Genomic DNA, 15,440 nt, shown 5'->3' with positions numbered 1-15,440 from the left:
TATTAAGATGATAAAATTGACAATCTAGATATACGCATAAGACTTGTAAACTGAAACGAAGATGATAAGATCAATGACATAGGACTTAAATGTGCAATACTTATGATCTAGATGTGTTTTAGCATAACTGTCGAAGCGGAGGAGACGAGGAGTAGTCGAGTTCGAACCAGAATCTCGCCCCGTCCCCTGGAAGAGCGACCGCACCGACTCCGGCGACCCAGGGCAGGGCTCCCCCCGCGACCTCGATTCTAACCATCGCCGAAACCCTCCAAAACCCTCGGAGCGCACGCCGACGCCATGCGTCCGTCTCAGGACCGCCGCCCCTTCCGCCCGCCGGACCGAGTCTCGCCGCCTCCCCACCTGCACCGCCAGCAGCGGCCCCGCCAGCCGCCCCCGCACGCGCGGCAGTTCGCGGTGATCCTCCTCCGCGCGGGCCCCAGCTCCTCCTCCCCGCCGGCCACGGAGGTCGACGCCCTCGTCGCGGGCCTCCAGTCGCCGCCCCCCGACAGCCTATCCGCCTGCTCCTCCGGCCGCCAGGCCGCCCGACTCCTCTTCCGCTCCCTCCCCGCCGCCGCGGCCGCCGCGCGCGAGCTCTGGTCGCTCCGCCTCGACGGCCTCCACCTCCTCACCCCGCACCTCCCCGACGCCGCCCTCGCCTCCCACGCCTACCCCCTCGTCGCCTCCCTCTTCGCCTCCCACGCGTCCCGCCTCCTCGACTCCGGCCTCGTCTCCCGCTCCGCTGAGCTCGCGGTCTCCATCCAGTCTGTGAAACGCCGCCTGCGCGGTCACAATAACTTCCGCGACTTCGATCAGTTCAATCTCCAGAAGAGAACACTGGAGGCTGAGAAGGAATTGATAGATGCCAAAATTGCCGAGTACAAAGCAGCCATGAGTTCGATAAGGCGTGCCATGTTACATGGGACGGATGACGAGGAGGAAGTGAATGAGGAAGAAGGGGTGGATGTGTTTGGGATTGGGGAAGGAGAGGATGTGGACTTTGTGAGGTTGCACATGATGATGCTGCGTGAGTGCAGGAGGCTCAACGAGGGGCTACCAATCTACGCATACCGCAGAAAGATTCTCAATCACATTTTCAATAATCAGGTGACTTATCTGCAGTTCTATTTGTGATGGCATTGCAAATTTGCAATGCAGTGCGAGCCATTTGACAATTTATGATTATTCACAAAGTTAAAGAAAACGCTAGGCGTTTGTGCGTTTTGCCACCGCCTTGTGCTTTTCTGACTGTAGCGCACGCTTAATTAGCGTAATAAAGCGCCAGAAGTTTTTCTATAATGTAGGCACGCTTAAGCGCCTGCCTCAGTGTGCATTTTCAGCTATGGATTTGCATGCTTAGAATCAAGGAGAAAGAGCCGTGCCTGTGGAGCTTTGTCATGTGCATGTTATTATATTGCAGTGCACCATTTAGTTTCACTTGTTTATTTGAATTTGTCGGCCGTAACATGCTGATGCAAAAGTCAAGGTTTAATTATACGAGCTTTCTTCTCTACAGGTTATGATCTTAATTGGGGAAACTGGTTCTGGGAAAAGCACACAACTAGTTCAGTTTCTTGCTGACTCGGGTCTTTCTGGTAATGATTCAATTGTCTGTACGCAACCTCGGAAAATTGCTGCTTTATCATTGGCACACAGAGTAGATGAAGAAAGCAAGGGCTGCTATGCGGACAATTTTGTGTCGTCATATTCAAGCTTTTGGAATGATCAAAATTTCAGTTCGAAGATTATATTTTGCACAGATAGTTGTCTTTTATATCACTGTATGAATGATGCGGACCTGAATGGCATTTCCTATATCATTGTTGATGAAGCTCATGAAAGAAGCTTGAACACCGATCTTCTCTTAGCTTTGATCAAAAAGAAGCTGCTTGATAGGTTGGATTTGCGACTCATTATAATGTCTGCCACTGCTGATGCTAATAGACTTGCTGAATACTTTTATGGCTGCCAAACATTCCATGTGAAAGGGAGAAATTTTCCTGTTGAAATTAAATATGTACCTGATGTATCAGTTGATGCTTCTTTCAATATTGTGCCAAACTCTTTGCGTGGTCCTTGTGCTGCTGCTTCTTATGTCAATGATGTTATAAGGCAGGTAAGCATCATCCACAAGAATGAAGAAGAGGGTGCCATCCTTGCTTTCTTGACATCCCAGCTAGAAGTTGAATGGGCCTGTGAAAATTTCACCGATGCAAGTGCGGTGGTACTTCCTATGCATGGAAAGCTTTCCCCTGTGGAACAGAGTCGTGTTTTCAAAAGCTATTCTGGAATGAGAAAAATTATCTTCTGCACCAATATAGCTGAAACATCACTTACTATAAAAGAAGTGAAGTATGTTGTTGATTCTGGACTGGTCAAGGACAGCAGATTTGTGCCTAGCAGTGGTCTTAATGTTCTGAAAGTCAATTGGATTTCCCAAAGTTCAGCTAATCAACGCGCTGGCCGGGCAGGTCGAACGGGAGTGGGGAAGTGTTATAGGCTTTACTCCGAAGCCGACTTCAGTATGATGGAACTGCATCAAGAACCTGAAATCCAAAAAGTTCATCTTGGCACTGCTGTTCTAAGAATACTTGCTTTGGGTGTTAAAGATGCACAGAATTTTGAGTTTGTTGATGCCCCAAATCCAGAAGCGATCAATATGGCTGTGAAGAACCTTGAACAGTTGGGTGCTGTCAAATGTAATTGTAATTGCTATGAGCTGACTGATACTGGACGCCACTTGGTCAAATTGGGAATTGAGCCAAGGCTTGGAAAAATTATGCTTGATTGCTTTGGTTTTGGTTTGAGGAAGGAAGGTGTAGTTTTAGCTGCTGTTATGGCAAATTCTAGCAGCATCTTTTGTAGAGTGGGCACTGATGAGGAGAAACACAAAGCTGACCTTCAGAAAGTCCGTTTGTGTCACCAAGATGGAGATCTGTTCACTCTACTCGCTGTTTATAAGAAATGGGAGGATGGGCATGAGAACAGGAATATGTGGTGTTGGCAGAACAGCATCAATGCCAAAACCATGAGGAGGTGCCAGGAAACTATATCAGAACTTGAAAATTGTCTAAAGCATGAGTTGAAAATTATAATCCCAAGTTATTGGTGTTGGAATCCTGAGGCTCCCAGCGAGCATGATAAGTTGCTAAAAAGAATTATCTTGTCATCTCTTGCAGGTAATCTTGATATGTTTTTAGGACATGAAAGGTTTGGTTACCAGGTGATTTCAACAGATCAGATTGTGAACCTTCATCCCTCATGCTCATTGCTCAATTATGGTACCAAGCCAGATTGGGTGGTCTTTTCAGAAATCTTATCCGTCCCAAATCAATATCTGGTATGCGTAACTGCTGTTGATCATGATGCTTTGTATGCAATTCACCCAATGTCTTCCATTCAGCAACTGGAGAAACATAAATTACAGATAAAGGTGATTAGTGGGCTTGGTAATAACTTGCTGGCAAAATTTGTTGGCAAATCTGGCCAAAATCAGCAGAAGATCATCTCACATCTCAAGGAAGATTGCAAGGATGACCGAGTAACTGTTGAAGTTAACTTTAACAATAACGAAGTCGTGTTATTTGCTACCGCACAGCACATGGAAAAGGTCTTTTGCATTGTTAACAATGCTATGGAATGTGAAGGTAAGTTGATGAGGAACGAGTGCCTTGAGAGAAGTTTATTTCCCGAGAGGTCAGGCAGCTCTCCTATTGCACTATTTGGCTCAGGTGCTGAGGTCAAACATTTAGAACTTGGGAAGAGATATCTGACAGTAGAGGTTCTACATCAAAATGCAAGTGACATCAATGACAAGGAGCTTATTAGCTTGGTGGATAGTCTTGTCTCCGGTATTGCTAATTTTCATAAATCCAGTGGAAATTTCAGGCTAGGCTCAGATGAAACTAAATGGGGGAAGATTACATTCCTCAAACCTGAAAATGCTGAAGATGCTGTGTCAAAATTGAACGGGGTAGAATTTCATGGTTCCTCTCTAAAAATAGTTCCTGTATGTTCTCCTGATAATCAAGGTTTACGATTTCCTTCAGTAAGAGCTAAATTATGTTGGCCACGTAAGGAAAGCAGGGGCCTTGCACTTGTAACATGTGCCAGTGGGGAAGCTCAATCTGTTGTAGATGACTGCTTTGCCTTAGGAATCGATGGAAGGTATATCAGTTGTAGGGTTAGTACGAAGGAGGAGAACTGTGTATTTGTCGAAAGAATTCCATTGCATGTCTCGGAGCGGGAACTATATGATGCTTTTCGCAGCGCAACAACAAGGAGAATCCTTAATATCCGCCTGCTCAGGGTCAAGGAAGCCACTATAGCTAGCCCCTCTGTTTCTGTATGCGAAGAAGTGCTGATTAGAGAAATTTCTCCATTCATGCCAAACAAGAGTTTTCCTGGAAAAAGTTTCCGTGTTGAAGTGTTCCCTCCCGAGGAAAATGACTCGATGATGAGAGCAACTTTAACTTTTGATGGAAATCTTCATCGAGAAGCTGCAAGAGCACTGGACCATCTTGAAGGAAGTATTCTTCCTTGTTGTCAACCTTGGCAGATAATACAGTGCAAGCATGTATTTCATAGCACTATGTCCTGTTCAGTGCGTGTTTACAATGTTATCAGCCAGGAAGTGACTTCTCTGCTTGAGAGCTTCCGAAGCCAAAAAGGTGTGCCTGCATTCCTCATTCGCTAAATGCATTGATTTTTTTCACTGTTCTATTGGTTGAACCTCTCATTCCTCAGTTGCGGTTGCTTTCATATTCCTTTTTGTCTTTCTTTTTTCACTTAGTTTAGTTTTATATGAGGTAGCCAGACTTTGTGAGCCATCTTTTCCGGAAACTCATCTAGGACCCTCATCTCCCTAGGGAGCAACTTACTGCTACTGGTGTTGCAGTGTTTTCTTTTTTGTGAAACTTCAAGATTTTTCATGCCTTTAGTACCTTTCCTTATTTGACACTAGGATAGTGATGACTTCCCTGTTTGACCCTGGAAAAAACTTTTTTTCCCTATTTGGCACCAGATCTTATTTTCATGCCTTTCGTGGCACCGTCAGCCACCCCTAGTATATAAGGTCTAAGACCTGTCATTTTTTGTTGCATGGACGAAACTACCGCTGGCTGTACAGTACTAGAAAGGAAGAAAAAAACAGGCCATCGCGTCCAAGTTGCTCTCTCCCTCCCACTCTTTGTCCACTGATCCATCCCCTTCAATTTCTCCCCCAATCCCCACCCAAGATGGACTGAAGCGGTCATTGGTACTGCTGGAAGCAGCCGCCCGTGCCCTACGGCGCAGTGCCTGCACAGCCTCTGCAACCGCCTCCTCTGCCTCTGCGTGCACACACGACCCTGCCCCTGCCCCTGTGTGTCCTTGTCCTTGCTGTCCTCCTCTGCCTCCAGCACGGTCGTCCGCCAGGTGTGCAAACTCATTGAGCGGGAGTGCCAGATCGACAAACAGGAGGTGCAGGTATCGCCGGTCGCGGTCCGTGGCCGTTGGCGGAGGCAGCGGTACTGGTGAAGAGAGGTGGAGGTCCAGGGTCTGGGGGTGGGTGGTGTTGCGTGGAACGGCAGCGCGCTGGTGGTGGTGGTGGTGGTGGTGTGTGGGTGTGTGTGGGTGTGGGGGCGGTGTCGAATGGCTGTCGGTGAGCTCATCTGTGTGGTCGGTCTACGGCGCTGCAGTGTCACAGCGCAGATGTAGGGGACAGCTAGGGCGTCAAGCACGGAGGTGTGCTGTTCCTGGAATGCCAGCTCCGGGTGCTGGTGGATACGCTGCCACGAATCCCAGCGTGTGCCTCCTCCAGCAGCTGTGCCGCCACCGTGACCATCGTTCTTGCCGGAAGCGCACGTGTGGGAGATGGAGGAATTAAGCTGCCACCTTATGGCACGCCTTTGTGCGGACGTTGCAGTCTGGTCGGGGCGTGTAGTCGTGTACTGCTATTAGTGGCCGGCATATAATGTTTGCGTGTACTACCTTTTTTTTAGGGGATGTGTGTGTGTACTACCTAATGTGTGTCGAATGGCTGTCGGTGAGAGGGGGGGAGGGGGGGTGTCAAATTGCTGTCGGTGAGCTCATCTGCGTGGTTGGTCTACGGCGCTGCAGTGCCACAGCGCGGATGTAGGGGACAGCTAGAGAGCGTCAAGCACGGAGGTGTGCTGTTCCTGGAATGCCAGCTCCGGGTGCTGGTTGATACGCTGCCACGAACCCCAGCGTGTGCCTCCTCCAGCAGCTGTGCCACCACCGTGACCATCGTTCTTGCCGGAAGCGCACGTGTGGGAGATGGAGGAGGAATTAAGCTTCCGCCTTATGGCGCACCTTTGTGCGCACGTTGCAGTCTGGTCGGGGCGTGTAGTCGTGTACTGCTACTAGTGGCCGCCTGGCTGGCATGTAATGTTTGTGTGTACTACCTTTTTTTAGGGGATGTGTGCGTGTACTACCTAATGTATGTATGTATCATCTGTCCATGTAACCATGAAAAAATCTAAAGGTCCTCCAAAATTCATCACAGTGCTTTAGTCAAAATTTTGGTCACATACTACATTAGAGGCAAAAGCGTCTTTTCAGGTGTTATTAACACCGTTAGTGGCCAAAATAGACGACAGTGTCATAAAAGGCATACAAGTTAGAGGCAGTGTGAAATAGGAAAGAATTTTCTTTCCTGGCCCAAATAGGGAAGCACATTTTAATGTAGTGCCAAATAAGGAATTTCCTCATTAGGCCCCTTAGCTTGAATTCCTTTTACCTGTCCTTTAAGAGTGACAGGATTGATTTTTCTTGTACCGTAATAGACAAGCTCAAAAGAAAGACTAATTATATAAAAACATGACCATTCTTCAAAGAATTTATATTAGCTAATAAAGAATCTATATTAGGGGCAAAGCCATTTTTCTCAATTACATTTTTTCTAAGTCTTCGCTTGCTCCAGGGAGAAAACCATTATGAGTTGTGGCTCATATAAATTTGAACCGGGGAACATGAGTAGTTATATAACTCATTGTCTATTTTATCTCAATATCTTCATGAGAAGCATAAAATCCAGTGGCAGCGCCAGTGACCATTCTTCAAAGAATTTATATTAGCTAATAAAGAATCTATATTAGGGGCAAAGCCATTTTTCTCAATTACATTTTTTCTAAGTCTTCGCTTGCTCCAGGGAGAAAACCATTATGAGTTGTGGCTCATATAAATTTGAACCGGGGAACATGAGTAGTTATATAACTCATTGTCTATTTTATCTCAATATCTTCATGAGAAGCATAAAATCCAGTGGCAGCGCCAGTGACCATTCTTCAAAGAATTTATATTAGCTAATAAAGAATCTATATTAGGGGCAAAGCCATTTTTCTCAATTACATTTTTTCTAAGTCTTCGCTTGCTCCAGGGAGAAAACCATTATGAGTTGTGGCTCATATAAATTTGAACCGGGGAACATGAGTAGTTATATAACTCATTGTCTATTTTATCTCAATATCTTCATGAGAGCATAAAATCCAGTGGCAGCGCCAGTGACAAAAAGGCTGTGGGTTCAAGTGCATTAATCTCTCTGAAATTTTCTACTTTTTTGCACACATCTGAATGAAACTAAGAAAAAGCTGTGGGGTCAGCTGATCCCTCAGCTAACATGTGAATCTCCACTGATAAAATCATAACATCATCTGTTTCCGAATATCAATGTAAATTTTGTACCGAATTAATGTGTGTGCTACTTCATTGATGTTTTCAAAACCAGCAAACTCATCAGGTTCCAACTTATGTACAAGAAGAATGTTTAGCACATAATTTTATACCAGCTGGCAAGTTCGAAGTCTTAATCAGTGTACTTTATGCAGGTGTGTCTTACAATTATGAGAAGACCGAGAATGGTATTTTCCGAGTAAAGCTCACTGCAAATGCCACAAAAACAATAGCAGATCTGAGAAGGCCGCTTGAGATTTTGATGAAAGGGAAAACCATAGACCACCCTGATCTGACATTAAGTGCAGTTCAGATGCTCTTATCCCGTGATGGTGTAGCACATTTGAAATCAATTGAACAAGAAACTGGTACTTACATTTTGTATGACAGGCAAAGTCTAAATATTAAAGTCTTTGGACACCAGCATCACATGGCTGAAGCTGAAGCTAAATTGGTCCATGCACTTCCACAGCTCCTTGAGAAGCGGCCTCTTGAAATTTGTCTTCGTGGGCATAACCTCCCTCCAGACTTGATGAAGAAAACAGTAGAAAATTTTGGAGTTGATCTGGAAGGATTCAAGACTGTGATGCCCTCGGTAAAGGTTGAGTTACATAAACACCGCCACATACTTAAAGTTTGGGGCAGTAAAGAGGATAAGCGAAGGGTGGAGGGGATGATCTCTGAGCTGATAACCTCAGTTAAACACAATGTCCCGGTTCACCTTCCGTCAGAGAATGTTGGAGGCAGTAAAGATGATAATCAAAGGGTGGCTGACAATGAGCTTTCAATGGATGCATGCGCTATTTGCTTGTGTGAGACGGAAGATCCTTTTAAGCTTGAATCGTGTGGGCACATATTTTGTCGGGCTTGCTTGGTGGATCAGTGTGAAGTTGCCACAAAATCGTATGATGGGTTCCCTGTTTGTTGCCTCAAAACTGGGTGCAAGAAGCCATTCCTCATTGTTGATCTGAAGCACCTCGTGTCAAATGAGAAGCTGGAGGACCTATTCAGTGCTTCCTTAAGGGCATTTGTTGCATCTAGGGCAGGAATATACCGTTTCTGCCCAACACCGGATTGCCGATCCATCTACCAGGTGGCAGCTCCAGATGCAGAGACCAAACCTTTTGTCTGTGGGGCTTGCTATGTGGAGATCTGCACCAAGTGCCATCTTGAGTATCATCCTTTCATATCCTGTGAGGCTTACAAAGAATACAAGGAAGACCCAGACGCAACACTTCTTGAATGGCGCAAAGGGAAGGAGAATGTGAAGAACTGCCCTTCCTGTGGATACACGATCGAAAAAGCTGAAGGCTGCAACCATGTTGAGTGCAGATGCGGCTGCCACATTTGTTGGGCATGCTTGGCGAACTTCAAGAGCAGCGAAGAGTGTTATGGCCATCTCAGATCTGCGCACCAATCCTTTGTGGACATTGTGTAGAACCTAGGTGTATATTTGTACTGATGGCAGTCCTGCCTCCTGGAAAATCTGTATGTTAGCAAACTGTTGCCAAACCTTGGACATTGACACATTAGGCAAAATACGTGAATTGTTGGTGCTGAAGCATACAGTAATCCTCAAGCTGCGAAGGTATTGCGATTATTAAAACCATAAACTGTGCATGTAGGGGTGCATCCAGGAGGTATCCACGTCTCGCTGAATGCTTCTCTCCTGATTCCCTGCTGATCCACTCTAAGCTGCAAAGGGTGAGTGTTTGTTCCCCAGATGGCTTTGTTGTTTGATGCCATGGTACCATTTTTGGATTCATGCTTATTTCATAGTTCATACAATTTTTGGCTAGTTTGAAGAAAATGTGTGAATGGGAGATGAACGCTCTGAAGAAATAAGGGCACAGTTCCTTTTCAAAACCAGTGAAGCCCTCTTCCAGTATCCCAGCAATGCATAAGCGTTCTAGAGGTTGGATATGTGATTTTGCTTCTGCGAATTCTTTGTTTTTGTTGCTTTGGTGGTGCTTAGGGATGAGCATGCTGGTTTTCTTTTGTGTGGTTTCTGGAATGGTAGCTATCAAGGATACAAATTCTAAAGATGCACTGAGCTCTTCACAGAGAGCATGTAATCAACCCAAATTTGGAATTGTGCAACCTGCTGATTAGTTTGCATTTAATTATTCTGTACTGAAGTTTCTGAATTTAAGTAGGTGCTTTTACCTTTTAAAAAAATCCACCTTAGTATTTATTGCAGCATAGATTTTTTTAAAATGTGTTGCAGAGCGCATTGGAAATAAAAAAGGCAAGTTGTTGAGTTACTTGGTAAATGCTTAGCATTTTTTATTTGATCTTACGTTGAGTGTACAGGTTCTAGATTTTGTGTTTTGAACTAGCAAAGTTTTTTGTGTTTTTAACTAGCAAAGTTGTGCACAGGTCTTGGTGCATCTCCAATTACAATTTAATTTAGTTTATTATTTACCGAAGGAGGGCCCTTGGGAGGAAGGAGGGGATGCGGACAATGTGTGGATGAAGATGGCGACTTGCATTCGTAAGGTGGCCTCGGAGGAGTTTGGAGTGTCCAGGGGAAGGAGAAGCGAAGATAAGGATACCTGGTGGTGGAATGATGACGTCCAGAAGGCGATTAAAGAGAAGAAAGATTGCTTCAGACGCCTATACCTGGATAGGAGTGCAGACAACATAGAGAAGTATAAGATGGCGAAGAAGGCCGCAAAGCGAGCTGTTGGTGAAGCAAGGGGTCGGGCATATGAGGACCTCTACCAACGGTTAGGCACGAAGGAAGGTGAAAGGGACATCTATAAGATGGCCAAGATCCGAGAGAGGAAGACGAGGGACATTGGCCAAGTCAAATGCATCAAGGACGGAGCAGGCCAACTCTTGGTGAAGGACGAGGAGATTAAGCATAGATGGCGGGAGTACTTCGACAAGCTGTTCAATGGGGAGAATGAGAGTTCTACCATTGGACTAGACGACTCCTTTGATGAGACCAGCATGCGTTTTGTGCGGCGAATCCAGGAGTCTGAGGTGAAGGAGGCTTTAAAAAGGATGAAAGGAGGCAAGGCGATGGGCCCTGATTGCATCCCCATTGAGGTGTGGAAAGGCCTCGGGGACATAGCAATAGTATGGCTAACCAAGCTTTTCAACCTCATTTTTCAGGCAAACAAGATGCCAGAAGAATGGAGACGGAGTATATTAGTACCAATCTTCAAGAACAAGGGGGATGTTCAGAGTTGTACTAATTACCGTGGAATTAAGCTGATGAGCCATACAATGAAGCTATGGGAGAGAGTCATTGAGCACCGCTTAAGAAGAACGACAAGCGTGACCAAAAATCAGTTTGATTTCATGCCTGGGAGGTCGACCATGGAAGCCATTTTCTTGGTACGACAACTTATGGAGAGATATAGGGAGCAAAAGAAGGACTTGCATATGGTGTTCATTGACTTGGAGAAGGCCTATGATAAGATACCGCGGAATGTCATGTGGTGGGCCTTGGAGAAACACAAAGTCCCAGCAAAGTACATTACCCTCATCAAGGACATGTACGATAATGTTGTGACAAGTGTTCGAACAAGTGATGTCGACACCGATGACTTCCCGATTGAGATAGGACTGCATCAGGGGTCAGCTTTGAGCCCTTATCTTTTTACGTTGGTGATGGATGAGGTCACAAGGGATATACAAGGAGATATCCATGGTGTATGCTCTTTGCGGATGATGTGGTGCTAGTTGACGATAGTCGGACGGGGGTAAATAGGAAGTTAGAGTTATGGAGACAAACCTTGGAATCGGAAGGGTTTAGGCTTAGTAGAACTAAAACCGAGTACATGATGTGTGGTTTCAGTACTACTAGGTGTGAGGAGGAGGAGGTTAGCCTTGATGGCCAGGTGGTACCTCGAAAGGACACCTTTCGGTATTTGGGGTCAATGTTGCAGGAGGATGGGGGTATTGATGAAGATGTGAACCATCGAATCAAAGCCGGATGGATGAAGTGGCGCCAAGCTTCTGGCATTCTCTGTGACAAGAGAGTGCCACAAAAGCTAAAAGGCAAGTTCTACAGGACGGCGGTTCGACCCGCAATGTTGTATGGCGCGGAGTGTTGGCCGACTAAAAGGCGACATGTTCAACAATTAGGTGTGGCGGAGATGCGTATGTTGAGATGGATGTGTGGCCACACGAGGAAGGATCGAGTCCGGAATGATAATATACGAGATAGAGTTGGGGTAGCACCAATTGAGGAGAAGCTTGTCCAACATCGTCTGAGATGGTTTGGGCATATTCAGCGCAGGCCTCCAAAAGCTCCAGTGCATAGCGGACGGCTAAAGCGTGCGGAGAATGTCAAGAGAGGGCGGGGTAGACCGAATTTGACATGGGAGGAGTCCGTTAAGAGAGACCTGAAGGATTGGAGTATCACAAAGAGCTAGCTATGGACAGGGGTGCGTGGAAGCTTGCTATCCATGTGCCAGAGCCATGAGTTGGTTGCGAGATCTTATGGGTTTCACCTCTAGCCTACCCCAACTTGTTTGGGACTAAAGGCTTTGTTGTTGTTGTTGATTTACCGAAGTATAGGGATTGAAAAGAAGCCAAGCCTAGACCCGGGCATCCTTCCGTTTAAGTATGGTGTTCTTGTATTATGTACATTAGTTATTTTCCCTGACTTCTCCCATTAATTGCTGACTTGATCATATGAACAAGGGGCACATTACAACTTGACCAGTAATATATAGATTACAGGCTTAAAGCTTGGGAGATTAGTCAAATGTTGGTGGATTAGAAAATAGAGATAATGTTAAATACGTAGGGGTTGGTTTCACCTTTTTCTGTCAGTTCTTAGAAACAGTAGTCAAGTTTCTGGCAAGTAAAAGATGGTTAGCTAGTCTTTGGAGTTGCATCTTATGGTATTGTTAAATTGCGTGGTGCTTATTTGATGGACGTGTCTACATATTGGTAGGTTGGGCATTTCTATGTTGATCGGTAGATTCCCCTCAGGTGAACTCAACAGACAATCTTATTTTGCTCATTAGTTCGGAATCTCATGGCCTGCTTTATAGATTGTGGTAATAGATACCCAGAAAGCAGCTTCATATATGATCTAAAGTAAATAGTTTTGGTACTGTTTTGCAGCCCTAACAGATAAAGGGATTTCAACCGGTCGCTCAAAGATTGAGAACGGGCAGAATGACAGATACAGAATGTATCATCTCTTGGCTCTTATAACTCTGATGCTCTATATCCAGGAAGCAGTTCAGGTGTTAGAAACGTGAGGTGAGATCTAAACGTTCTGTAATGTTTATTTTTTTTGCTTGCTATTGGCAGATTTTTTTAATTAAATGTTGAGCAAGGTCACTAGAACTATGCTGTATTGTGTAGACGTAGGAACGAGGTGTTATGCCCATTCCTCTGATCCTCATTTTCATTGCTGCTATGTTCTTCCCAATTATGTTGTTACTGTTTGAATTGTGTGCTGGATGAATATCCCATCTCATTATTTCTGATAGTTAATTTGTCAATATATAGTTATATACTATAGCTGTGCATATGCATAGTCGTGTGTTGAGATTGCATCATGTACTGAAGAAACTTCTAGGAAATCTGTTAGCTGATTGTCTGCTTGTATGTAGGATTAAGGTAGAGTTATGGCCTGCCTAGCAAATCTGCTAGCTTATACTCTGCTTGTATGTAGGATTCATATTGCAATCCCATTTATACCAATGGATTACTGCATGTTTATGTTCTTTCACATCAATACTTTGTTTTAGACCATTTGAATGAAAGGACCACAGAATTCTCTTTGACAATCTATGGCAAATTCTGTACTCTCCTGTCCTTTTTACTCTGCATATACTCCCTCCGTTCCTAAATATTTGTCTTTCTAGAGATTTCAAATGGTCACCACATACGGATGTATATAGACATATTTTAGAGTGTAGATTCACTCATTTTGCTCCGTATGTAGTCACCATCTGAAACCTCTAAAAAACAAATATTTAGGAATGGAGGGAGTACTAAGGTTTGTGTGAAGTCAAACTTTGTAAAGTTTGACCAACTTTATAGAAAAAATACCAACATTCAGAATATGAAATCCATATCATTAGATGTGTGATGAATTTAATTTTCATATTGTATAACTTTAGTATTGTAGATGTTGATATTTTTTTCATATAAATATGGTCAAACTTTATGAAGTTTGACTTCGGACAATTCTTATATACAGAGTAAAAAGGACAGGAGGGAGTACCACAGTTTTGCAGTTCTAATTTGCAGTTCTAAGTCAGGCCTTTTCCCTGGCATGCTTGACTGCTTGATGGCTTGAGGGTGCATGCAGTTGCGGGGATGGAGTCTGTGGCAATGATTCACGCTGCAGGTTTTGTTTGCTAGATGGTAAGATTAAATTTGCTCTTCTACAAATGTGGATTATAACAATTTATTTCTGAAGTGAACATTAAATTGTGCTCTCCTTTGACTGTGGGTTATACACATTTGTTTGCTGATCACATTGAAATAAGAAATAAAAACATCACCCCTTCTACAAATTTGTTATTCAGCTCTCTAATACTGATTTTATAATTGAATTTAACTACAATAGTTAAAATTAAGTTTCTAGTTTTGTATGTGTTATACTACCTCCGTTCCTTTATATAAGGTGTATTTGTTTTTTGAAAAGTCAAACAAGTGCAAGTTTGACCGAGTTTTTAGAAAAATATATCAACATTCACATTACGAAATTTATATCATTTCATCCATCATAAGTAGTTTCAGATTTTACTATCTACTAGGCATTGCAGATATTGTTATTTTATTCTATAATCTTGGTCAAACATTCACATGGTTGACTTGCACGGAAACCAATACACCTTATATTCTGGAACGGAGGGAGTAATTATAAAGGAGCGTGCAAAGTGACTACACGTTGCACAAAGAGAACTTTTCTGGATCCAGTAAGAAAAGGCTAACGGAAGGTGAATTCTTCAATATATATGATACCAGGGCAATTGTCTTCTTTCATGAAAAGAAAAAAGAAATGAAACGTCAATTAGCATTCCTTCCTAATCTTTCCATACAGTTTTCAGTCATATACCTAGTGCAATTGTCTTCTTTCCTGAAAACGGCTGCTCAGTTACAAATGCAATCATGTTATATTTTCCTTTCTTTTCACTGCTGCCAGCCGCTTACATTACTTCCTTTTGGTAGTAAGCAGAGTGCTGTTTTGGGATTATTGAAGTTGATGAGAAGAGGCTGACTTTACTTTACTGTGTTTATTATTATTAAAAGTTATCATGATCAGATTATTGTCATGTTAATTTGTTCTCCATTTTTGATACATCTCCGGTCCATTGTCGTTCTGTTTTTTTAACGAAAACTTCCATATCTGGTAGGTTCTTTCTAATTTCCGAATCTTTTCTCTCCCTAATAATAAACCATCGACTGCTTCTGGTCGTACATCATCGGGCATTTTGCAAAAAAGTCACTATACTTTTTGATAATAAAACCGCAGTCCTTTCTTAAGTGAAAAAAACGTTTCGTTTTGGAATTGTGCGAGAAAGACCCTATATTTTCCAGTATTCAATGCGCGGTCCTTTTTAAGTGAGAAAACATTCTGTTGCGCGAGGAAGACGGGCGAATCTGGCCGCGGCGTCGTGGGATCTGCGGCTTGCTCCGGTGGCGATGGCGGCGGCGGCGTCCTGCTCATCCCGAGAGAGAGAGAGAGAGAGAGAGAGGGAGGGAGGGAGGGAGGGAGTACATCATCGGGCATTTTGCAAAAAAGTCGCTATACTTTTTGATAATAAAACCGCAGTCCTTTCTTAAGT

General features: G+C 44.0%; 1 protein-coding gene across 2 annotated transcripts; it reads left to right on the top strand.

The window, feature by feature from the left end:
* Positions 1–150: 150 nt before the first annotated feature.
* On the top strand, positions 151–14,974 carry LOC125542939 (ATP-dependent RNA helicase DEAH11, chloroplastic-like). Of its 2 annotated transcripts, XM_048706162.1 has the most exons (6): positions 151–1,104; positions 1,514–4,667; positions 7,824–9,372; positions 9,468–9,583; positions 12,757–12,897; positions 13,847–14,974. In XM_048706162.1, the coding sequence occupies exons 1-3, from the start codon at positions 298–300 to the stop codon at positions 9,104–9,106; spliced, it is 5,244 nt and encodes a 1,747-aa protein (XP_048562119.1). In that variant the 5' UTR covers positions 151–297; the 3' UTR covers positions 9,107–9,372; positions 9,468–9,583; positions 12,757–12,897; positions 13,847–14,974. The 2 variants fall into 2 exon arrangements, with proteins under 2 accessions (XP_048562119.1, XP_048562120.1); XM_048706163.1 differs by lacking the exon at positions 9,468–9,583.
* Positions 14,975–15,440: the final 466 nt, after the last annotated feature.

The sequence above is a fragment of the Triticum urartu genome, chromosome 3 (genome assembly GCF_003073215.2).
Source record: "Triticum urartu cultivar G1812 chromosome 3, Tu2.1, whole genome shotgun sequence".
In the NCBI taxonomy this organism is placed as follows: Eukaryota; Viridiplantae; Streptophyta; class Magnoliopsida; order Poales; family Poaceae; genus Triticum; species Triticum urartu.
The sequence above is the reverse complement of the archived record's forward strand: the minus strand, read 5'-3'. Positions and strand labels throughout refer to the sequence as shown.